This window comes from Sus scrofa, chromosome 5 (genome assembly GCF_054392235.1).
Source record: "Sus scrofa isolate SSC_HxYL_T2T_F1_AM1 chromosome 5, Sscrofa_HxYL_maternal_Yorkshire_Landrace_v2.0, whole genome shotgun sequence".
Classification (NCBI taxonomy): Eukaryota; Metazoa; Chordata; class Mammalia; order Artiodactyla; family Suidae; genus Sus; species Sus scrofa.
The window spans coordinates 60,692,738-60,719,469 of NC_139387.1; the positions used below are offsets into that span (position 1 = coordinate 60,692,738).

Sequence of the window (26,732 nt, forward strand, 5' to 3'; positions counted from 1 at the left end):
CAGATCCAGAGTTGCTATGGCTGTGCCATGGGCCAGTAGCTATAGCTCTGATTTGACCCCTAGCCTGGGAACCTCCATATGTCACGGGTGTGGCCCTAAAAAGACAAAAATTAAAATTAAAATTAAAAAAAAGAAAGTATTTAACACAATTAACTATGAACTGACAAATGAAATCTGGTTTTAAAACTGGTTCTCCAACAACAATCAGGCCAAGACTCTGCAACCTTTTGAGTGTGAAATGTAAATTTTATAAAAGATATTTACATGTGGATAGAATACCTACACTCCCCAAATGGCTGCTGTGGTCTTGAGTATCACATGCAGACCACAGAGTACAGAGGAAAAGAAAACTCTCTACTTACATATCCCGTTGCAAGAAGTTTCAAGACTTCCTGGCCATCCCTGTCTAGACTCTTGTCAGCCAGACACATGTGTCTAGGCATAATTCAACCAAGAGTAAGTGAACTCACATCATTCAGGATTCAGGATTTTGTCTGTGGCTCACAGAGAGTGAATAAAATGAGTATATATTACTATAGCAAGGAAGAAGGGCAAGGGAAAGGCTATTAGCTAAGGTCACATAGTATATTCAAAACTAGAGTTTCCTGCTCTGCCTGATCAAAGAGAAAAACACTTTACCAGCTTCTTCTTTGGGGACGTTTTGGGAAGGTAAAGAGGGTGATTTAACCTGAATTTTAAAAACTCTAATTTTCACACTCTGGAAAAAACCATTTTCCTCTTTACATTATCGAATTAACTAAATAATTTTAAACTTGTGGTATAACTGATACATAACATTATATTAGTTTCAGGTATATAGGGTAACGATTCAGTATTTGTATATATTGTGAAACCATCACCACAATAAATCTAGTTAATAGTTAACATCAGTCACCACACATAGTTACAATTTTTTTTTTTCCTGGTGATAATTTTAAAGATTTTAAACAACTTTCAAATATGCAAAACAGTATTATTATCTATAGTCATCATGGTGTACATTACATCCACATGATTTATTTAACACTGGAAATTTGTACCTTTTAACTTCTGTCACCCATTTCACCCTCCCTACCCCCCCGCCCCACCTCTGGCAACCATCAATCTGTTGTTATCTATAAGCTCACTCTCTCTCCTTTTTTTTTTTTTTTGGCTTTTTAAGGCCACACCTGAGGCATATGGATGTTCCCAGGATAGGAGTTGAATCGGAGCTACAGCTGCGAGCCTATGCCACAGCCACATCAGATCCAAGCCACGTCTGCAACCTACACCACAGCTCACAGCAACGTTGGATCCTTAACCACTGAGCAAGGTCAGGGATCAAATCTGCATCCTCATGGATCCCAGTGGAGTTCGTTACTGCTAAGCCATGATGGGAACTCCTCTCTCTCTCTCTCTCTTTTTTTTTTTTTTTTTTTTTAAAGATTCTGCACATGAGATCATGTAGTAATACTATTTATTTTTCTCAGTCTGACTTATTTCACTTGGCATAATGATTCAAGGTCCATCCATGTTGTCACCAATGGCTACACACACACACACACAGAGTACATTTTCCTTATCCATTCATCCACTGATGGACACTTAGGTTGTTTCCACATCTTGGACATTATAAATGCTGCAATGAAGGTGGGGACGGGAGGCAGTGCAAATAGCTTTTCGAGTTAAGTGTTTTTGTTTCTTTTGGATAAATACCCAGAAGTGGGACTGCTGCATTACATGGTAGTTTTTAATTTTTTGAGGAACCCGTATACTGTTTTCCACAGTGGTAACTCACTGTGGCTTTGACTTGCATTTTCCTCGATGCTTAGTCATGTTGAGCACATTTTCATGTGCCCATTGGCCACCTCTATGTCTTCGGAAAAATGTCTATTCAGACCCACTCCCCCCACCTAGCAGCTGTGACATATGGAAGTTCCCAGGCCAGGGGTTGAATTGGAGCTGCAACTGCAGGCCTACACCACAGCCACAGCAACACCAGATCTAAGCCACACCTGCGACCTACACTACAGCTTTTGGCAATACCAGATCCTTAACTCACACAGTGAGGCCAGGAATTGAACCTGCAACCTCACAGAGACTATGTCAAGTCCTTAACACACTAAGCCACAATGGGAACTCCTGCCTTTAAAAAATTGTTTTCCAGTGAGTTGTATGAGTTCCTTACATATTTTTGATACTACCTCTTATCAGATATATGATTTGCAAATATTTTCTCCCATTAGGTAGGTTGTCATTTCATTTTGTTGATGGTTTCCTCTGTTGTGCAGAAGTTTTTTTAGTTTAATGTAGTCCCACTTGTCTATTTTAACTTTTGTGCCTTTGCCTTCATTGTTAGAAAAAAAATTTTTTTTAATGTTTAAAAAATTTTGTTTAATGTTAACTATGTACTGGCTACTTCTTATAATGCAATTCTCTCCAATGGGAGTACTTGTTTTTGTGGTTTTTAAAAAATAATACCAGTGTTTCATGAGTAACTCCAATGACTGTTTTACTACAAAATCCATTCTGTTTTTTAAATTAAGAAATAAATATTGAAATTGCTATTAACATTGTTGGCAACAGCCAGTAAGTCTTCTACGTGATATATTAGACAAAGCAAATTTTATCAGGTAATGTCTTATATGTGCATCCATGGCAAGAAGGTTGAAAATTTATTCACTATGCACACACCCAAAACATGTATTTTAGAAAACTCTGTCCCACAGATGAGATTCAGCTGCAAACACACTTGTATGTTTTCTCAGAATCAAGAGAGAAAGAAGGATTTAATTTAGCCCATGAAAAATTGGATATCATCATGGTTTGGCAATTCTTCCTGCAACTTTGGTAACGAAGCCACTCTCATGACTTGGACTTTTACAAGGGCCCAGTCCACAAAAGCTGCCATATGCTCACAAGGCTGTGAGACTAGAATAAGCCAGAGAGAGGTGAAAACAATGGAAGCGATTTTATTTCTCAAATTTAGGTAGAAAACCATCCAGCAAACAGCTCAGAAGAATACTTACACCTCTTTTCAATATCCTTCCTCTCCAACCAAAAAATATTGTACATTCTCAGTTTGGCCTTGGTTTCATTACACTACCAGACAATTATACTTTTCAGCTTGTTTTAAAATCAGAGCTTTTATCAATAAAAATCCTAACACTGTACTGCATCACTCTGAGACTCAGTCTCAAATTAGGTCTAAACATCAGGTTTGTAGCAATTGTTAAATATTATTTTATTTATTCATTATTAATCAATTGGTTCTATGATGGTCCAGAGCAATTTTTAAAATATAGTTAAATGTAAAGTTGATTAATGTCTTACACAGATAACTACTTAAATTTATTTTCCTTTTAACAAAAAGAAGAAAATGTTATGTTGAAATCTGACTCCGACAATGACTGTTTCTGCAATTTATTTTTAAACTGAAAATATGCTGGCATGGAAAATTATGCCTACAATTAAAGGCAGTGTTTTATGAACAAAAGAAATCACTGGAAGTGCCACATGCCTTGTCTTGAGAGAAACCAAATTCTTGAGCCTTAGTTATGTGAAGAAATAACCACTGAGTTAGCAATCTAAAAGATTGTAATTTTTTTTCCTTGCAAAACATCTAAAGTATATATTTCTTTTCCCTACATTTAGTTCTAAATGCCATTTGCCTTTAACTTAGAACTAACTGCTTCCAGACATCCTGCTCAAACCTCAGTGATTCATTTATCCACATCTACAAATTCGCCTTAAAGTCTTAACCCCTTCTATTCTATTCTTTCTCCTCTCATCATTCAGAAAAGGGATCATTTCAGATTTATTGGGGAAACAAAGGACGCATCAGGTGTGAACATTCACTGATCCTCACTTTCAACAACAAATATTAAAACCACTGCCTAAACAGTAGCCACCACTTGACCTCACACTGAGTGCTGTTCATACAGTCCCCTGTCCCACACTGCACTGGAAACTGCAATCAATCCTCACACAGACCCTCTGAGGTATGGATCACTATCTTCACTTTACACTAAATAAACTGTGGCTCACAGCATTTAACAGAGTCAGAAGTCACACGGAGACTGGCCCCCAAGGCTTGAAGCTGTGTCCTTTTCAGTCCCTGCACCCCCCACCTTTCCCACCTAACCCCACCTCTCAATACTGCCCCTTCCTTGACTCTTATCATAGCCACAGGGACTTTCCAGTTCTGCCCTACATCGTTTCCCAGGCTTCTGCTCAAGGGTACCACAACACAACACATCACAATACTATCCTTTCCTGGGAGGTCCTTCCCTCTCTCACAGACTGGCCATGCAGCCTACCCAACCTCCTCACCCCACCACTCTGTCTCACTGCCTAGCATCACTCCAAGACCATTTCTTTCCTCTTCTTTTTCTGAACACGCCCACGGCACGCGGAAGTACCTGGGCCTGGGATTGAACCCATACCACAGCAGTGACCTGAGCCTCAACAGTGACAATACCAGGTCCTTAACCCACTGAGCCACAGGGGAACTACTCCCCAGAGTATTTCTAGCTAGAGCACAGTAATGAAACCTTTTTTGATTCCATTTTAATTTTAAACCCAGTATTTCTTTTCTCTCTTCTTACTCTCTAAAGCTTTGCAATCATTTTCCTCTCTTAGCTGCTCAGACATTTTCACAACATAATTGTAAATGTAACCTCACATTTCCCTGATTATAATACGTACCAAAGAATTTGAGGACAAATAACAACAGTACTAAAGAACAGGTTTACAAAAGCACCCAACAGGGTTTTACAAAAGAACCGCCCAAACTTTGCTTTTCCCACTGGGAAAATATGAGTATGATGTAACATTGCAGTACAAGGATCAAAGCATTATATAGACTAGAAACAAAACAAACAAAAAAATTTAAAAATTCAAAATATGAGAATCATATACAAATTCATCTGTTTTTTGTATTTACAGATAATTTCTAAATCATATTCTGAAAAAATCTTTTTGAATAAAAACCAACACACTCATTTAGAATCTACAAAATATACTTTACAATAGATTTTAAATAATTTTGGAAGCAATGCAGGAATAATTCAATTAACTTATGCTCGTTACAAACAAAATGCACCCAGCATGTTAACAATTGTTACCATCCTGAGTGTTACGGTACATGTATATTTTAGATCACTTAACAAATTACATTATAAACAAAAATGCTTAAAATAACTTAGATAATGCTTTTACTTGTAAGGCATCTGAGTTAGTCTTCAGAAGCTTTTAAATGGGAAGGTTAAATGACACTTTGTGATTAAAACAGAAACATGGCTCTTAGAATGTACATGCTAATACACTAGAGTAATTTTCTGTCAAGCACTCAAGAATCAAGTAACAATTCTGGTGGCTACCCAGAAATCACCCTATGCAAGCCGACAGCTAATGGCATCTCTGTCGCTGCCTTAGTCCAGGCATTTTTGTCTCCAAGACTCTTTCTCCCTCCCCCTTTTTTGGCTGCCCCGTGGTATATGGAGTTCTGGGCCAGGGATCAGATCTGAGCCGCAACTGCGACCTAAGCTGCAGCTGCGGCAACGCTGGATCCTTAACCCACTGTGCCTGGCTGGGTGGGGATCGAACATGCATTCCAGCACTCCCAAGACACTGCAATCCCGTTACACCACAGCAGGAACTCCTGTCTCCAAGACTCTTAACAGCATCCAAATCCATCTCATTTTAATCAGGATAGCTCCCATTTACACCATCGTCACTGAGCCTTAACTTTTTATTGTAAAATGGGAGTCAAAACCAAAACAAGAAATCTTATCCCATAGGGCTTTTGAAAGGATCAAGCATCTGGTAGCACCAACACACCTTACTTAAAAAAGCCCTCTCTAAATAATAGCTAAATTTGAATGTGCCAGCAGAGTTAGATTTCCTGAAAAGAAGTAAAATTATGTTACGCTCTTGGTTTAAAAAGTTGCTGGCTCTCTGCCCTATCTTTAATGTGAAGTACAATGGTTTGCACACAACTATAATTTAATGAATGAGGAACCTGATAATTTGATCTAAGGTTAAAGTTTACTGTTGAATGATTTATGTAAAAATACTTGTAAAACCATACAACAGAATAAAAATGATCATAGGATATATTTTCAAGAATACTTACTTGAAAAATTAGAGTCACTTGTATAAAAAAATATTAATTACAAAAGTCTAATGGCATTTTAAAATAAAACTAAGCAGAACTCCAACTCAGAAACATGTCAGTAGTCAGAAATATTCTTGGCATTTAAAAGCAACAATGTGGCATTAAATATATATATAACCTAGAATTTCATTAATTCAGACAACTCTACCACTCCCTAATGAACGCTAATTAGTAATGTTTTATTGTAACATGCATTATGTGGAAGTTTACTGTACCACTGGGAAGGAAGCAAACAACAAATTAGAAAATGCTGAATTTAAGCACCGTCTCTTTTGCTTTTGTGGTGGTTATACACTACTTTAAAATAAAAAGTTAACCTAATCCTAACCCACACTTAAATCACCACACAGCTGCAAAAAAGATCCAATTATTTTATTGGAGATGAAACATTCTTCCCAATGGAATCAAGCTGACAACTAAACAGTTCAATTCAAAGGAAAAAAAAAATCAGTCATCATTAAATTTTACTATTCTTCATTGCATAATTTTTAGTCACTTTATTATTGCATGACCTTTATCGAAACAATCACTTCAAGAACAAGAAGGGAGGAGTTCTTTTGTGAAGCAGAGGGTTAAGGATCCGGTGTCACTGCTGTGGCATGGATTTGATTCCTGACCTGGGAATTTTCACAGGCTGAAGGCACAGCCCAAACAAACAAACCGCACAAACACACAAAAAGGTAATTAAGTCAAATGATATTTCTATGCAAAAAAGAGAATGTGTTAAAAGAAATTGTACCCTCTTTCAAAATGGCTATATTTTTGTGTAATTTGCACTCATTCCATATGAGACAGCCTTAATAACCTTACACATAAGCAAACAGGAAGAGTAACAGAAGCAAGAATGAAATATGAAGGGGAGGCAGATAAGGGACTGATCTTGCTTGGAAAGGGGAAGAGCAAGGAAGTTGGCAGAGAAGTGGCTGCCATTTGAGCTGAGCCTCTACGGATCAACAGGAGTATTCAGATGCGGCCAGTTTGTGCTAGACTGAAGAGGGGGGACACAGAAAGGAGGCTGAAAAGGTCTAGGCTTTGAGTGACAGTATATTTGTATATGAAAATCCTATTATAAGTTTTGAGGCGATGTATTTGCTCCACTCTTAGGTTCTCTGTCACTTCAATTTCAAAAAAATATACGTATTTTTTTAACTCTGAAAGAGTTCAAGTAATAATGCACTTGTGTGATGCACATAGCACTTTAAATAAGGCACAGTTTAGTTAGCAAATCATTATCCCCAAGTACTGAGAAATTTCTCACTTAACAGATGAGGCAGGAGTTTAGAAATCTGACCCAGAATAGCTGGGCAGGGCCCACTTTCCACAGCAAAGACCAGACACAGTCAGCAGAGTTGGCAATGAATGGCCACTGGAGGCCACCGTGATGGCCATATTTCACTCTGGAGATACTTCCTTCTAACGGAGTACAAGTCCACAGCATGCTATTAGTTGGTTAGATAACCAGCAGGTTTTCATTATCACAGTAAAGATGACATTTTTCTAACACAAGGATCAAGAGAGACTCCTTATTCATTTAATGTGCTTAACCAATCCATTTATTCATACTCAAATATTCATTAGGCATCTCTTAAGCACAAGGTTTTGTACTGTCCACCACTAGGAAATAAAAATATAGTGCAAGACTATATATAATAGGCTTAAAGAATACTACTCTACCCGAGCTTACTAAGCTAAATTTCAAACTTGAAGGATACCACAATTACACTTTTTCCATCAGATTTCCGTATTGGTGGAGAATTCCTCAAAGAGTACCCTATTCATAAGCAGACAGACAAGCACTACTTCCAGTGCTAGACTTGAGTCAGTCTTTGTTGTCAATTCAGGTTATGCCCCCAACCCCACCCCCGCTCTGCTCATCCCCTCTTCTTTTCTGTTTTGCCAGATTTAATTTCCTGTTCGTACAAAAAAGTTTAAGTAGCTTCTCTTTACTTGAATGTTAGTAGCATTTAGGCCAATGACCTCTGATGTCATAATGCCTCAAAAACCTCTTTGTTTAAAATGCATATTGAATATATTCCAATTCATCATTATGACAGTAACTTACTGATTAAATTTAAAATACAGGCTATCTTAAAATTATGTTAAAATATTTTAAGTAGATTCAAGGTAAATTTTAAAGGGAATAAAAATATTAATGAATTTTCTATATACTTAAAATTTCCAGCTTTGAGGAAAATTTTTGGGAAAATTGTGGATCTTGAATTAAGGCTGCCAAGTCAAATAAAATGAACTTGAAACCCTAGTTCTATATCTCTGTGCTTCTAAATATAGAAGTATAATGTATTAAGAGTCCTAATGAGGCAGTTACTGATATCTTTGCACATTCACATATTAAAAAGCTGATTTAGGTTCAATACCTATCTTATTCAAATATATCTACAAAGAGTCTTACTCTTTGACTGCTTCAGAAAATTGATGTGAAAATATTTAATATATTTATTAAGAACTTCTGCATTGTCTTTTCCTCAACTAGACTTACAAAGTTTAAAAAAGTGCCAATTCTTTAAGAGAAAACTTTGAAAATTTCTCTAAAAGAACTTGAAATTACAAGGCTGCTACTGAAGCTGTATCAAAAGAGTTATGTCAGAAATGACAACATGTAAGATTTTAAAGACTTCAGTTTATCTATATTAGCAGTATGACATTAAAATAATATCACTCATCCACTCAAAATGGAGGAAAAAGTTACAAACAAAAGCATACCCAACCTAGCTTACTTCTTAAACTGATTTCAAAACAGCTAAATCAATTTACATAGTGCAATTAATTAATATTGCTAATAAAAAGAAATCTTTAAAGGCATGTTGCCAGCCTTTACAATCAAAGGCAGTAGTAATTTAATGACTTTAAATGCCAAAATATTGCCTATAATAAATCTCCTGCCATCATATTGCTCCTAAATTTTAGGTTAATGAGAATTCCTACTTTGAATCACATTACTAAAATAACCCCAAATAATGAAAGAATTAGATAAATAGCAGCTTCGGCTCATTGTTAATTAACTTAGACTAGTATTAATATACTTTTTAATAAACGTATTATGTAACGATGCTATTAGTATCTCCAAAGGAACTTCTGAGAAATATTCATTTAGTTCTCTTTGAAGAAGAAAAAAAAAATTAAGCCTCTCCTCTGATTAAGTTAAAAAATAAATTAAAATCTTCAGGTTTTCAAGCAATTTGCAACTACTGTGCATTTATGGAGCTTCAAGTTAAGGAGAGACCAAGAGGAAGATTACATATTAAAATGCCCAAGTCATTTGAAAACCTAACGATGTACTTACATTTCTATAGCAATACAATACTTCAATTATAGAAATATTTATAGTATATAAATCCTTTGCACTAGCTACTGTGCCTGGGCTACAAAGATTACTTACCACAGGATCATTGAGAAAAAAAGGACTACTGTTTGTTTAGCCATTAGCTATTTATTATTAATACATAAAAGTAACAAGAATTACTCACCAGGCTCCATCAAAGTCACATTTGTAAAACAGACATTCAACCACAGGAAAAACGGACCCTGGAGTAAAAATCTGACTCCACTGCTTTGTCTTTGAGCTGCTCCCAAATGAGCGCTGTGGAGACCAAGCACCAAGGAAATACACTGGGGCTGCCGGGCTGGCTTGCCACTGCTGCCAGTCTGCCACCAGACTGACGTCACGCACCAACATGTCATTGCAGCCGCAACTGAGGCAGCTTCTCCAGAAGGGTTTGTTGTGATTATGCATGCCTTCCAGCCACGAGAGTAAAATATGATTTCAATTCCCTTAAAGCTGGCATAGAGCATAGGGTAAAATACCAGCATACATAGTTGCAGGCAGCTTTCTGAAGAATGCTCAGTGAGGAGTTTTAAATCACCTTAGCTCTAAATAGATATTTCCTGTTAAAACTGTAAGCAAACCTATTTAAGTGACTCCTTTAAAAACATTTTTGTTGTTTTCTTTTTCCCAAGTTGATACATACTTATTTCAAAAATTCAGCCAATGAAAGGTATAAAGAAAGCTGAAACTGCCCAACTTCCACCATGGAGAAAGGAGAACAGCTGCACAGATTTATTAGTCACCTATTTTTTTTTGCCCCCCCCCCCCCGCTTCCAGGGCCACACCCAAGGTACCGCATCCCAGGCTAGGGGTCTAATCAGAGTTACAGCTGCCAGCCACAGCCACAGCCACACCCACAGCAACACCAGATTCGAGTCGTATTTGCAGTCTATACCACAACTCATGGCAACACCGGATCCCTAACCCACTGAGCGAGGCCAGGGATTGAACCCACAACCTCATGGTTCCTAGTCAGATTCATTTCTGCTGTGCCAGGACGAAAACTCCTATTGGTCGCTTATTATGTCAAGCGCACTACAGACACATCTGAGCCTCATAACCCAATGATGTAGGTTCGGTAATTATCTCCATGAAGACACTGAGACACAGAATAGTTAGGGAACTTGCCCATGGTCATAGTGCTAACAAGTGATTGAGCAGGACTCAAATTCCAGGTAGAGTATTTCCACACCCGTGCACTTGATCACTAAGTTATACTATCTAGCAGTAAAAATAACAGCTGTTAATCTTTTGGTGAACATCCTTTTAGACCAGTCTATAAACACACACACACACACACACACACACACACTTATTCAATAGAAGGAAATCAAACCACTTGTTTTGCAAGCCACTTTTTTCATTCAATAATATGCCACAGATAGCTTTCCATGTCAGTAATTATATTTCTAATTTTTCCTTTGTTGATAGTTGCTCATCACAATTACCTAAGCCTGATTCCTAGTGGACACAATTTTGCTGGTTATAAACAGTACTTAATGTATATATCACTGTCTAGACATCTTTGTGCTTTTCTGAGTTTAGCTGTGTAGGATGATAATTCTTGGAAGTGGAATGGATAGGTTAAAACATGCACATATTTTCAGTATTTGCTTGCTTGTTCCTTCAAAAAGAGGTTAACAATGTATATTTATACCTCAGTGCGTTAGATTTCTCCTTTCCCACATACTGGGTATTGACAATTATTTTTCTCCTTTTCAAATCTAATAGAAACATATAGAAAATACAGTTCTAATTGTGTTTGTGTATGTATTTTAACTGCAAGTCAGGTCAAACCTTTATTCACATGCTTTTTCACATAGGAGGCAGTTCGGCTTAATGGCCACAAGCATGTAGGCTGCTTTGGGGTCAGAAAACTCCAAGTTCAAGCCCAGCACTTCTTGTCAATAGTTTTCTGACCACAGGCAAGTTGCTCAGCCTCTCCATGCTTCAATTTCTTTATACAGAAAATAAAGATAACAATTTAATCCTCAGGGAATTCTTGCGAGAATTAAATGAGAAAAACCACATAAGCAACTGGAACAGTGCCTACCACGTGTTTAATTAAATGTTAACTCATATTTAATGACTGACCATATTTCTTCTACACATTTCACGCCCTTCATCCAAAATGGTGATTCTTAACAAGAGTATGGACACATCATTTTACAAAACATATTGTAAATGTCTTGTTAGAATGCTAATGACATAAAAATGTTCAGATATCTCACAGTGAGTTGTCTTACAACTAAATCTAGCATGTAACATAACTAGCACTAAAACACTCCTTTCATATGAAACTGCTATAACAGAAATTAAAAATAGCGTTTCAAGTTGAGAAAACAAAATTGTTTCATCATGTAGCTTGAAATATAGACAAGCAAGCTGACACAGTTTGCTATAACCAGAAGGGTTTGCATATGTTTTAGAAAAGTAGTCATTCATGATCTATCCCTATTTTTTTCAGTGAAGGTTTTGCTAGTCTCAATTAGTCTCAGTTTAAACTTTTCACACTAAAAAAGAAAACAAAACCCATTCTTGAAAACATCAAAAAGAAGTCAACAAAATAACTTTTGCCATAGTTCTAAAAGCAAAGGCCCTTTTAAATGCCACAAATCATAACAAACTTTAAGCAGAATACAGGAAGGTTAAAAGGTAGGAAGCTTATTATTCCTACCTCCAACCAATTTGACCTTATGTTATGTAATAAAGTCTTCAATTGTTTACACCATCAGGATAATTAGAACAAAACACCTCAAAAAATGCACTAAGACGGAAGTTTTATATTATTCTAGCAGATCTGGTTTAGGTGTAGTCACTGTTGTATACGCTATAAAATTATCCCATCTGCAGGCAGACATTTCTGTAATAAAATTGCATCAGAACATGTCTGCAGAATCATAGTGGCATGGTGGTTCTGTGGCTGCCAGAAAAGCAACAATAACGAAGCAGCAGAGGTCTGTCAAGAGACTCTGAACGATTACCAGGAATACTGAGAATTAACAAGTCAACCAGCGTTTTGTTTATGAAGTTCCCAGCACCCTGTGCTACTTCTCTAGGACCTGGAAGTTGCAGGCCCTCCCTCCACCCACAGAACTTCCACAGGGAAAACACTGAGCTTGGGCAAAGAACACAAAAGAGGGAATAAGACAAGGTCCTTCCTCTCAGGGCCAAAACAGTCTGGAACTGACAGTTTAATAGGGAAGACAGAGCTGTAAACAGATCATTATAACATAACCTGATTTGCAGAGCACAGAAGAGGAAGTGGCTAAATGCCTGGGGGAATCAGGAAAAGACTTAACAAAGTACAGTAAATGACAGATGACCTCACTATTTCAAGAGGAGATTTCAGTTAGATGTAGCAGTAGTCACAAATTTAAGATGCAATCTAAACTTTACACCTACAAAAAAGTGCCTAATTAACAGAGAAACTACTCACTTTAAAGAAAAAAAATGCACACCAACAGGGCAATTCTCACAAGTGCCTTGTATGATTCTGTCCTGCTTTTCCCCAAAGTCAGGGATGGCTAGTTTAGCTTCTTCTTTTTTTTCTTTTTAGGGTCGCACCCACGGCATATGGAAGTTCCCAGACTAGGGGTCCAATCAGAGCTGTAGCTGCTGGCGTACACGACAGCCACAGATCCAGGCAGAGCCTATGACCTATACCACAGCTGGCGGCAATGCCAGATCCTCAACCAACTGAATGAGGTCAGGAATCAAACCTGCGTCCTCATGGATGCTAGTCAGATTTGTTAACTGCTAAGCCACGACAGGAACTTCTAGTTTAGCATTTCTGATTCTGCTCAAACTACATTTTTAGAAAAAGAAGCTGAGGTAGATCGTGGATGAACTGAACGGCCCATTACTTTGTTGGAGCTCATAAACCTATCTTTAAATCAGTAGAGAATCCTAAATCCCAATTAATCTTGATTCTCTTTTCATGTATCTCTACGCTACAGGGCAAGAACCATGCTTCATTAAAAAGCCACAGAAAAACGTCTAGTGGGGCCTCCATGGTAATGCGCTTCAGTGCAGTCGTTAGAGCTGTTTGTGATAACAACGGAGGATTCAGTTGTGAGAACTTATTTCTCAGTCTCATTGTTACTTTACTTCTCAGTGGCATTTAAAACTCTTGACCACCAGGAGCTCCTGTTGTGGCTATCCATGAGGATGTGGGTTCGTTCCTGGGCTTTGCTCAGTTGGTTAAGGATCTGGTGTTGCCATGAGCTGTGGTGTATGTCACAGACGTGGCTCAGATCTGGCATTGCTGTGGATGTGGTGTAGGCTGGCAGCTGTAGCTCTGATCCGATCCCTAGCCTGGGAACTTCCATATGCCACAGGTGTGGCCCCCAAAAGACAAAAACGAAACAAAACAAAAACAAAACTCTTGATCACTCAATTCTTAAAAATGCCACCACTGACTGAATTATGTGACCTTGTCCCCCAGCCTTCACTCTGCAAAACAGGCATGAATCTAAATGACTCAACCCAGTAACCAACTGTCTCCATAATTTGGTGCCAATGTACTCATCATTATTAATACCCAAAGCAGAAGCTTTTTTTTTTTTTTTTTGGTCTTTTTCGGGCCGCACCCGTGGCATATGGAGTTTATATGTAAAAAAATCTACCCATGGGAATAGTTACACAATATGATACATATAAATGTAAACATAATTATATTATGCCCAGAGCTAACAGAGGGACTGGTTTGCCTCTTTGTCGTCTTTTTTTTTTTTTTTTTAGGGCCGTGCCCATGGCGCACAGAGGTCCCCAGGCCAGGGGTCTAATCGGAGCTGTGGCTGCCAGCCTATGCCAGGAATCCTTAACCCACTGAGAGAGGCCAGGGATTGAACCCTCAACCTCATGGTTCCTAGTTGGATTTGTTTCCGCTGCACCATGACGGGAACTCCCAGAAGCTCTTTTAATGGATGAGAAACAGATCTAACACTGTCTTTTCCATGCTGTGTCCAATAGTGATGGATAACATGAAGCATTCAAATGCCCCATCACTAGATTCCTGATTTTTATCTCCTTGGTCATTTAATACAAATCTATCAGGTCAGAAAAATACTAGTACAAGAAAGCAACAAACACATACTTCCAAGGTGTGTTTTTTCCAACATTACCAGGCAACTGACTCAATTTTGACACCATCTACCTAGAGATAGTGTCAGAACCCACAGGGTGAAGGCTCAGTCCTGCAAGGCTGCCCCCCTTTAGATAGGAACCAAAAGTCCAGGCTGTCATCTGTTCTCTGACCAGCTGGTTACAAACTGGAGGTTCCCAAGACCCCCAATGTTGGAAAAAACACACCTCGGAAGTATTTGTTTGTGGCTGATTAGCTAGAGTGGTTCACAGAACTCACAGACACATTTACTTACATTTACCAATTTATTATAAAGAATATTATTAAGGAAATAGGTAAACAGCCAGAAGAAGAGGTACATGGGTATGCACTTTACAAAGGTAAAGTAAGAATACGGATAGCCTCCTTTTCTTTTCTTTCAGATTTCCAAATTTATTCATCTTGGCATACCAGCCACCATATCTTCATGACTTAAAGAGAAACATCAAGGTACCGCTAATTATAAAAGTAAATTATAGTCATCCCTCAGTATCTGTGGGCTTTTTGCCCCCCCATTTCAAAATCCACAGATGTTCAAGTCCCTTATATAAAATGACATAGTATTTGCATACAACCTACATGTACCAACTCCAGCATACTTTAAATTATCTCTAGATTACTTATAATACCTAAGACATTATAAAGGCTACATAAATAGGCAGATTCAAGTTTTGTTCTTTGGAACCTTCTGGATTTGCCCAATATTTCTGACCCACATTTAGTTGAATCAGAGGATGCTGAACCCTTGAATACAAAGGACTGACTACAATTGGAAAAATAACATGTCCTCATTATCTTCTTTTAAAAGGTGGTGATCAGGTAGAGTAAATCAACTCACAGCAATTGAACACTCACACCCAGCGGTAGCCTGAGACAGATTCCAGGTGTCCCATGCACTTACTGCACAGGTAACCACTACATCAACTGAAGTTCAGCATAGAAACAAACTCTATACCACCAAGGAAGACAACCACTGTGAGCGCGAGAATCATCCTCACTTGACAAAAGGAACCAATTATAATGAAAAAGTCCTACATGCCACTAGAATCTTCTTCCCCAGTGAGTAGTAGCTAGTAAATATACTTGCTTACTAACAGGACTCAGAACCTTTTAATTTGAAAATAGCCACTTCTTGGGTCATCAGCAAACAAGCTGGCCCATAAAGAACAGTTTAACAAGATACTGACCTAGCCATTTTATATTCCCTTTAATTTATTTCTTCCAATACTTTCGAAATCCTTCACACTTTTTGCGTGAGATTGGTAGCCATGACTTCCTCCTTATGAACTCTGTCATAATTTGTGTATCTTGCCAACTTACACTATTTCGGTCTAGCTCAGATGTTAACTCCTTGGAGAGATTCCTCCCAATCTCCCTCACAGAGGTAGATGCAGTGCTGCACATCAGGAAACATTAGCATGATCAACCACAGAAGGTGCTCATACACACCTACATCTCAAAGAACCTGCCAGGAGGAATCCAGGTTAAACTCTTTCACAAAATAAATACAACGTATATATTCAAGGAAAGTGGGCTAACTCTACTAAGTTTACACATTTATAAAACCAAATACAAACCAAAGTGGGAGATACAATCTAAAAAGGCAAAAATGATGTGGGCATTAAAACTGATCATCCTTCTTCCATTTAGCTACTAAATGACATCTCACCTTCTGAGCTAGAGGTGAAATGTCTGGTTATATTTAGATCTCCTTTGAATATTCAAACGCTCCAACTATCTCTGGGTGCTTTCACTTGATAGAGAAAAAAATAGATTCTGAGTAGTCAATGTTTTCATACACTCTGGAATCTTTGACTACATTTTAACTGTAGCCATTACAATTCTAGAAAAATTACAGGTCAAAAAGTAGGTATGCAACAAATACAGTATGAAAACTTCACTAATTTTGTACTTTAATGTGTCATGGTAACTAAAATAAGATTTGGAAACACCTGTGTTTTATGAAAGAGATTCTTTTTTTTTAAATTTTTTTAATTTTTTTATTTTTAATAATTTTTTTTTTATTTTCCCACTGTACAGCAAGGGGGTCAGGTTATCCTCACATGCATACAATTACATTTTTTCCCCCACCCTTTCTTCTGTTGCAACATGAGTATCTAGACAAAGTTCTCAATGCTATTCAGCAGGATCTCCTTGTAAATCTATTCTAAGTTGTGTCTGATAACCCCAAGCTCCGGATCCCTCCCACTCCCTCCCCCTCCCATCAGGCAGCCACAAGTCTCTTCTCCAAGGCCATGATTTTCTTTTCTGAGGAGATGTTCATTTGTGCTGGATATTAGATTCCAGTTATAAGTGATATCATATGGTATTTGTCTTTGTCTTTCTGGCTCATTTCACTCAGGATGAGATTCTCTAGTTCCATCCATGTTGCTGCAAATGGCATTATGTCATTCTTTTTTATGGCTGAGTAGTATTCCATTGTGTATATATATATATACCACATCTTCCGAATCCAATCATCTGTCGATGGACATTTGGATTGTTTCCATGTCCTGGCTATTGTGAATAGTGCTGCAATGAACATGCGGGTGCATGTGTCTGAAAGAGATTCTTAATTTCTAACATAATAAAAGAAATTGACTTAAGAACACATTGATGAATAAATATGAAGTTGTATGAGCAAAAAAACAAATGTGAATTTAGATCTAATTTTTTTTGCCCAGGTCCTAACTTCAACTTTCGATGAATATACATTTTTGAACATTAGTAAGTGACTTTTATATTCTATATATTGGTTGATCTTCATTCTGAAAGAAATTATAAAATCTAACTGGTTTTCTACAGAGCCTGTTTTACCAACCAAAACATCTATTATTTAAGTACTAAATCAATTCTACACTATACCATCTGCCTGGAAGACACATGGTCTGTTTTTGATGCAGAAATAGAATCGAACATATGACAGTGTCACCAGTTTCATTAACATCAAAAAAACAGACCTCAAAGAAACTTATAAATGGTTGCTTTGTATGTTGGCTTGATTAACTCAGTAAGAAACTCCTGCTTACTCTTTTGCAAGGAGGCAAGAAAACAAATGTTTTTAGGTTTCTTAAAGTTTTAGTACTACAGAACAGGACAGAATACACTATGGAGGCTCATAACTGAGACAAAGATTTGGGACCAAAGAGACTTTTATATCCACAACTGACTCAATGAAAGGTCCTCATAAGTGGTGCTTTTCTCATCATGATATTAAACAACAGTTTTGTGTTCTGTGGTATCGGTTCCAACCAAGACCATTTGCCTGCCAAGGCCAAGTTTTAGAGGTATGAGTATTCTCCCTTTAAAAAAAAAAAAAAAAAAAGGTTTTAACTTGCCACACTTCTGCATGCACATTTGTGGCTCCGGAGGAATAATTTGTCTTTATACCTGATTTGTACCAATTCCTTGGCCTGTAGGTTTTCTCTTCTTTTAAATGAAAATACCTATTTTAGAAGTTTATTGGAACTGTTACACATGTTGCTGTTTAGTGCTGAAAAAAAAAAAAATCAAACAAACCTGGGCCGAGATTTAATTTCCTTGGCTACTATTAACAGATTTTTATAATTTATTCAAGAAATATTTATTGAGGATATTGCTTCTTCTACAGAAGAAGCATTTGTTTGGATCCTGTGGGAGAACTAAAAAAAGAATGAAAAAGAAATGAAATGTCCGAATCAGTTGTGGGTAAATAACTACATAACTAAAATATAAGAATATCAGGTGCTATGGTGTACATGGATTCTGGAATCAGATTGCCTAGGTCCAATCTTCGATCAGGCCTTAGGAAAACTACTGTACCGCTCTGTGCCTCAGTCCTTCATCTCTAAAATGGGTATAGCAATAACATCTTCCTTATAGCATTATTTGGTGGATCAGAGGAATGCAAACAGTATTGGAGATATAATTAGAGCTCATTAAGCAGTAACAACTACTGTTCTGAAAGACATGGATCAAAAAAGCAGAGATAAGTGTAAACGGCTTTGAGCATAGAGGATGGGTAGAATCTGGAGAGTAGAAAACAGGAAGGTTATGATGAGAAAATACTGTGAGATGATTAGTTAGGCTGGGTTCTGATGCAGTGGCTGAGAGGGGCGGGTGAGGAGCAGGGTGGAAGGTTGTGAAGTACAGACGAAGGAGCTTGGGTGTTAACATAGCAGGCCATGGAGAGCTGCTGAGGAGAGAAGGTTAGGGTCTAAGGAGATTTATCACGGGAGTTTTATAAATCACAGGGAGGCTGGTGATTTGGATTTTTCAAAGACGCCCTTGAGAAAGCATACTTTCCCATAGAGCAGGCTTGCTTACTCTAATAGGGGCCTTATACTAACAGCCTCATGAGCAAGAATAAAAAAGCACTAAGCTGGAGTCTGTGTGGGCTTCCGTTGTCTGGAGACGACAGCTGAATGAGTAAACAAGTGAATGTGGAAGAAAATGAGATTTGCTACTGATTTGAAAACAAGTTGACTCAGTTTGTATTACTGTTCAGATTTTAAGTGAAAGCTTGCCAATGAGCTCTCAATGCGGCCGACCTCTGGAAACTGGTCAGAGACTGGGCGCTGCTACCCACTGTCCAGTCTCCCTTTCTTGCTCAGCATCTCTCAGGGCAGCAATGCACCCAATAGAGAACTCTGTTTCCTGGCTTCCCCTGCCACTAGGTAAGGCCACCTTTTAATGAGATATATAACCAATGAGATGTAAATAAGTGTCACGTGGGACCCTGGGACAGATGCTTAAAGGGAGCTGACGCAGCTAGGAAAGGAATGCTTTTGATTCTTTTGATTTTATTCCTCCTGGATGTAATGACAGCCATTTTGGTCCACGAAGTAAGCTTGCTAGGATGGTGAAGCAGGAAAATGGAAAGAATCTGGCACCCTGATTCCAACCCGAGAAGGCCTATCCTTTGAAAGGATAAATTACTCTGTTTAAACCACTCTTTAGCACGTCACTCTTATCAGAGCCAGATTTTCCAAATAACAAAGTTATTAAATGTTAGTACAACTCACTTCGACTAAGCTAAAATGTCCTAAATGTCCCTAAATTCAGGGATGTATGTAGCTCAGTCACCCTCACTAGACTACCATAATGTCAAAGGTATCCCGGTGTCCCGCCTAGTTCCAGGTCCCTGGCACGGTGCTTACTACAAAGCAGTCATTCAGGAGGGGGCGCTCCAGGGTGATGAAGCCTTGGGGATGGGGTCTGGGACCTGCTGGCAGCCACTGTTCTAGCGCTGTGGAGGCAGGGCTGAGAGAACAAGGCCAAACTCCTGTGAGAAGCAGCAAATACCCTGCAGAGTTGAGTTACTGCTTCTAAAACCCTACTGCCACTCTCCAGAGTTGCACCCATGCCTTTGGCAGAGTTTGAGTATATAAACTATTTATCTCTTTGCCTAAACGTTTGAGTTTGATTTCTGTAACAAGAGCCCTTAGGAAGACAATGTATTTAGGAAAAAGTAGATTGGTTTATTAGGTGCATGAAATAGATGAAAAAAAAAATCTCTATTCTCAAATTATAAAATATTTGCCAGGTCAAAATGATACTAATAAATAAAGAGTTCAGAGAGAAAAAGGACAAATTCAAGAATGGTACTTCCACTTATATTTCACATCTTCAACAATCAATGTCTCAGTATAAAGTTACCTTCTGAAATGTGAAATCCAAATACTTTTTTATTACCAGTGAAAAAGGGCAGTAGTACTTAAGATTTAAAAGCACTGAGAAATTTATACATTTACCCTGGGTCAGTGGTTCCTAAACTCAAATACTGGTTGCCTCAGAATCAGGGAAGAACTGGCTTAAAATATATGTTACCAAACCAAACCCCAGGAGATTCTGATTCAGCAGGTTTGGTTTGGGCATAATGTTCTAGGCCATGAAACCGCTTTCAGAGGAAAACAGGCTTGAGCGGCTGATATGTTACATGTGAACAAAACTAGTGAGTATTTCTCCTTGTTTCTTCCCTTAGGCATGATAATATGAGAAAAAGAACGTACACATGTATGTGTGACTGGGTCACCTTGCCGTGCAGCAGAAAATTGACAGAACACTGTAAATTAGCTATAATGGAAAAAATAAAAATCATTATTAAAAAAACCCCATCTTTATAATTTATATGATGGACTTTAGAGACCTCAACTGTCAACGGGAAGAGTTTAAAGAAAATGTCTCAGCTCCTTTCTATCTATCAAATTCCTGAATTTTACAAGCAAGAATTAGGAAGCACAACACTTTTCTTTCACATTTTAACAATACACTTTCTAACTATTCTTTGGTCTGAGCCAGGGTGCTTTCAGTGACAAAATGATCAACTAAGAAGCGGCTCAAGCAATGAAGAATTTAGTATCTCACAGGGCAAGAAGAGGCAGGGCAGTCTCTGAGTTGACTAATTCAGGGGCTCAATAATGCCAGGGCCCTTGGGTGGGCTCCTCTTTGAGTCCTTTACTCTTCTCTCTCATGGTTCCACGGCTGCCACTGCAGCTCCAAATATCATGTTCTTACAGTAAAGAAGGGAACCAATTCCTGTCTTAGTCCCCCCCGCCCCTTTTTTTCATTTTAAAGAAAATGGAGAAAACTTTCAGTTTTTCAGCTTAAACCAATCACTGGGATAAGGAACAGTATTAACTCCCTAAGAATAATTATGATCTACACCCTGGGGCTTGGGGAGGCTCACCTTCCCAGACACACACATGAGAGAAACAACCACTTGGAACAAAGTCCAGACTCTTTCCAACAGGAAGAAAGACGGAGGGATGTGTGGACAGTAGTTTACTAGACACCAATAAGGATCCATCACATTCTGTGTCAGATTAATATAAACCATGTTTAAACCAATGAAAATGCAATTCAGCAGGGAGAAATCAGTTCCATGCATTAAGTGACTGGACAACATTAGCCACAAGCAACAAAAGGAAGATTAAGCTGCCAAGAGAAAAAGAAATAAAAGATGTACCCAACTGGAAATTGGAAAGATAGAACCTACTTCTTTATACTGCAAAATTATTATCAATCAAATAAAAAAAATCTTGAAAATTACTAGTCAGGAATGTTTTCCTACTCTAAACAGTGTGTGTGTGTGTGTGTGTATTACTCTCTGATTCTAGATGGGCTAAATATTTCAAAAGTGTGATTTATATATTAGATATAAAAGAATAAGAAAGGAATAGGTATATTAATTTAAATAATGGAGCAAATTCAGTTCCTAAACACTGTTCTTAAAATTTTTATTCAGATGCCTGAGGATCAACAGCATAACAAACTGGATACTCAAACACAAACTTTAGAAATGGATCACTTTTGAAGTTCCCTTTGTGGCTCAGCTGTTAACAAACCCGACTAGGATCTAGGAGGATGTGGGTTTGATGCCTGGCCTCACTCAGTGGGTTAAGGATCTAGTTGTTGCTGTGAGCTGTGGTGTAGGCAGCAGATGCAGCTTGCATCCCAAGCTGCTGTGGCTGTGGTGAACGCCAGCAGCTATAGCTCCGATTCGATCCCTAGCCTGGGAACTTCTATATGCTGCAGGTGTGGCCCTTAAAAAAAAGAAAAAAAAGAAAGAAAAAAAATAGACATGAATCACTTTCATAGATTTCCATCAAAATTTTTCAAAAAACAATACATACTAAGTGTTATCTGGCCATATATACAACATCTTCACTGTTCAGAATTTCACCTGGAAGCCTCAGATTCAGTTCAGAATCCCAGCATAAACATGCAGTATTGGCAGGAATGTAAAATGGCTGCTGCTGTGGAAAACACCTCAGTGATTCCTCAAAAAATTAAGCATAGAATTACCACACAACCTAGCAATTCAATGCCAAAGAACTGAAAAGAGGTATTCAAGCAAGTATTTGTACACAAATATTCCTCGCAGCACTACTCACAAAAGCCAAAAGGTGGAAACAACCTAAATGTCCATTTGATGGGTAAATGAGTAAAGAAAGCTTAGCATATACATACAGTGGAATATTATTCAGCCAAAAAAAAGAATGAATTACTGACAGATGCTACAACATGGTTGAATCTCAAAACCATTACGCCAAGTAAAAGAAGGCAAACATAAAAGGTCACATATTGTATAGGGTCACATATATTGTAAGACATACTCAGAGAAGGTAAATTCATCGAGACTGAGAGCTGATTAATGGTTGCAAGAGATAGGGGGCAAGGGAGAAACTGGGAGTGACTGCTTAATGAGCAGGGGTTTCCTTTTGGGGTGATTAAATTGTTTTGGAACTAGCTAGAGGCAATGGTTGCCTACCATTGTGAATATACTGAATGCCTCTGTACATCTTAAAATGGCTAATTTTATGCTATATGAGTTTTATTGCAATTTAAAAATAACTGATGTAGCTGTAATATGAAATACAAGAAGATCTCAGGGAAGATGGGCTTTGGTTACTTCCTGATCAGAAGTATCTCACCTTGCATTCTACAATTCTACAGAGCAGATTACAATTCTTCCTCTGACTGGCTATAACGTGGGATCTTCATTACATCCAGCATTCAGAGATTTAAAATGTGAGTCTACATATTGCACTGCAGATTAATTCCCATGATGCAAGTGGCACTGCCCACCCAGTTCATTCAGATAAAAGGAAAATTAAAGAATGTTCTGGTCTAAGTCACAAATGAAAGAAATCCTAATTGTTTATTACTATGGAGAGGCTTAGAGAAATTTCTTGGTAGTTTAAAACCCTGACATCACTTTATAAGGCTGTTTTTGCTTCACTAGAGAAAGATGAGATGAACAGATTGTTTGCTACTGTTTTCATTTATTCGTTATTTATTATTTTTTGGGACTGCGCCTACAACATACAGAAGTTCCTAGGCCAGGGATTGAAGCCATGCCAGCGCAGCAACCTGAGCCACAGCAGGGACAATATTGGGCCCTTAACCCACTAGGCTACAAGGGAACTCTCTGTTTTAAGGGCAAGGTTCTACAAGGATCAGAGTGATTCTTTCGAGAAGGCAGACCATCCATTACAAAAGAATGAACATGATTTGCCACTCTGTGTTAAAACTCATCCACACATTATGGAATTAAACTCCATCTTTGTCTAGAAATTTTCCTTGTTTGCAAATGTCGTAAATGTGGTAAGCAAGTTTTGCACTGGTCAGAAGTTTCTGTCCTGAGGGAAGTAATGATGGAACTTGAGGAATGGGGAGCTGGTTGGGCCATGCAAGCAGGCAGCAGACACCCTGCTCTCAGCTGGCATCATCTCTCCTCTCCTGGGGCCATGACATGTTTAGATATTGTAATCCTCACCCTTAGAGAAGCAGACTGGGATGAGCAGTACAGGCAATATGCAGGTGCTTCATATCAAGCAAATTAAGAGATGGCAAAAACCTTCTTCACTGCTGTCTGCCCCTTACTGTCCTAAAACTGCTGTCCCACTGCAGCTCAAAGAGGTGATTCCAATTCTGACAGATTCTAACACACTTACAAAATACAAAGCATATACATATTCCACAAGTTAATAAAACAAATTTTACTTTCAAAATGTACTTCCATATTTAAAGCCATATACTTCTAAAGTATAATTATATTAATTTTATTTTATTAGAATACTGACTGATTATTGAAAATGCTTTAAGTGGAAACAGTCACTGAGGTAAACTGTTTAAAATTCTACAGTTAGCTATATTTATTTAGGAATATTTCATAGAATTCTAAAATAGAAGGCCATTTAAGTTGAAATACATTTTTTGGCAACAAATTCTTTTCTTTTCTTTCTTTTTTTTTTTAAAGAAATCCTTATGAAAACTATTTGGTTATAAAGAAGGTAATTTCCCTTGGGATGATGCTTTACCAAGAAAAGAGTATAAAGGTAGAAAACTGGCTTCCCTACCAAATAACAGCACCATCCACTGACATTTCTGACAAATGAGAAAAGGAGTGAATGGGAGAATTCTGCTCAGAAAAGAAAAGCAGAGTTCAATTCAAGCAGAGCTCTTCACTGTAATCATTCCTTAACATTTTGAGATTCTGCCATATTTAAGTACTACGCATACTGTATTATCGGTATGTGAGAACTGATATGAGGTGAGGCCCTCTGAGGAGGACCCAGGCCAGGGTTCAAACCCACACCACAGTAGCGACAACACTGCATCCTTAACCACTAGGACACCAGGGAACTCTTCAGATTTCACTACCTAAATCTCTGTCAAAGGGCGTGTTAATTAGCATAAGGGATGTTGGAAATATTTTTTCATGATGAAATGAGCGATATTCAAGTATGTGGATGGCTAAAAGGTCCTTGCATAAAAAAGAAACAAGAATTTGGTTACCCCAGGAGTTAAACACCTTTAGAGCAGTGGCCCAGTAGAAAATTTCATTTGGATTTTTCTTCCTCCAGGTAAAGGATTCTGCTGCTTGAACCCATCAAGTTAGCTGATTCAATCCTCTGTCAGAATACCATTACATTTAGAGTAAATCTTTCTTATGTTTATTGGAATGCGTGAAAAGGACATAGGGAAGGGACTTTACTCTTCTTGGTTTTTTGTTTGTTTTTTTAGGGCTGCACCCATGGCATATGGAAGCTCTCAGGCTAGGGGTCAAATCAGAGCTGCAGCTGCCAGCCTACAGCAAAGTCACAGCAACGCAGGATCCAGCCACATCTGCAGCTTGTGGCAATGCTGGATCTTTAACCCACTGAGTGAGGCCAGGGATCAAACCCGTATTTCATGGATACTAGTTGGGTTCTTAACCCACTGAGCCACAACAGGAACTCGGTAGAATTTACTCTTCTTATAAGAATACTGTAAATGACTGCTTTTGGATCTAACCTGATAATAGAATTCTTGGCAGAATTCAGCCTAGGACTTGCCTTCATGCACTAACAGCTGGGAGCCAGGCAGCGGGGAAGAAAACAGATGTGGGTCACATCTACCTCTATCTGTCAGAGACTATAGGTAGTTACCAAAAGTATTAAAGGCAAATGCCCAAATTGGCCTACCTCAGCTCACAACATACCTAAAAAATCATTTTATATACCACCAGTGACATGTGCAGCATGTTTTGAAAAATGCCAAATTAAACCTTATGTAAACCAAAAAAATTAACTGTTAAATCTAACAAAACAACTATGGCCACAGCTTGAAAGTCACAGATTTTCCTGATGAACTACTGGTGTTCAAAAGTACCAGTATGGAGTTCCTGTTGTGGGGTAGTGGGTTAAGAATTTGACTGTGGAGGCATGGGTCTCTGTGGAGGTGCATATTTGACTCTTACCCTGGTGCAATGGGGTCAAAGGATCTAGCATTGCCGCAGTTGTGGCTTGGATTTGATTCCTGGCCTGGGAATTTCCATATGCCAGGAGTGTGGCCATTAAAAAAAAAGTACCAGTATATCTACTATCCTACAATAAATACTATATAAACATGCTTAGAATACCCTATTTCATTTATTCCAAGAAGCGCTTTTTAAAAAACATTCTATTCAGAGTCCCCATCATGGCACAGCAGAAACGAATCCAATGAGGAACCATGAGGTTGCGGGTTTGATCCCTGGCCTCGCTCAGTGGGTTGAGGATCTGGTGTTTCCATGAGTTGTGGTGTAGGTCACAGACGTGGCTCGGATCTGGCGTTGCTATGGCTGTGGTGTAGGCCAGCAGCTGTAGCTCCGATTAGACCCTTGGCCTGGGAACCTCCATATGCCACGGGTATGGCCCTAAAAAGACAACAAATAAACAAAGAAACATTCAACTCATGCAGCTCAATATAAAAAAAAAAAAAAAAATCAAAAAATGGGTAGAAGATCTAAATAGACATTTCTCTAGAGAAGACATATAGATGTTCAAAAAGCACATGATAAGATGCTTAACATTCTTAATTACTAAAGAAATGCAAATCAAAGCCACTATGAGGTATCCCCTCACACTAGTCAGAATGGCCAACATCAAAAAGTCTACAAATAACAAATGCTGGAGACAGCGTGGAGAAAGGGGAATCCTCCTACATAGCTGGTGGGAATGTAGGTTGGTGCACCCACTCTAGAGAGCAGTGTGGAGGTTCCTTTAAAAACCAAACATAGAACTACCACATGATCTAGCAATCTCACTCTTGGGTATACACCGGTAGAAAACCATAATTCAAAAAGACATATGCACCCCAAT

The 26,732-nt window shown here is 38.3% G+C and overlaps 1 protein-coding gene across 50 annotated transcripts in view; it reads right to left on the reverse strand.

The window, feature by feature from the left end:
• The window catches only part of PLEKHA5 (pleckstrin homology domain containing A5), a 255,696-nt gene that overhangs the window by 115,737 nt on the left and 113,227 nt on the right, over nucleotides 1–26,732 (reverse strand). For 14 of the 50 annotated variants that reach the window (XM_084956661.1, XM_021092278.2, XM_021092275.2 and 11 more), the window contains exon 1: nucleotides 9,643–9,750. The exons of 26 other annotated variants lie outside the window; for them this stretch is intronic. Coding sequence is in view for 10 of the 24 variants with exons in the window: in XM_084956638.1 (XP_084812764.1) it covers nucleotides 9,643–9,908 (266 nt within the window). In the remaining 14 variants the exon portion in view is untranslated. Of the gene's footprint in view, nucleotides 1–9,642; nucleotides 9,960–26,732 lie in introns of those variants that run through there. 10 more of the 50 variants (XM_084956640.1, XM_021092269.2, XM_084956638.1 and 7 more) reach the window with 9 other exon arrangements.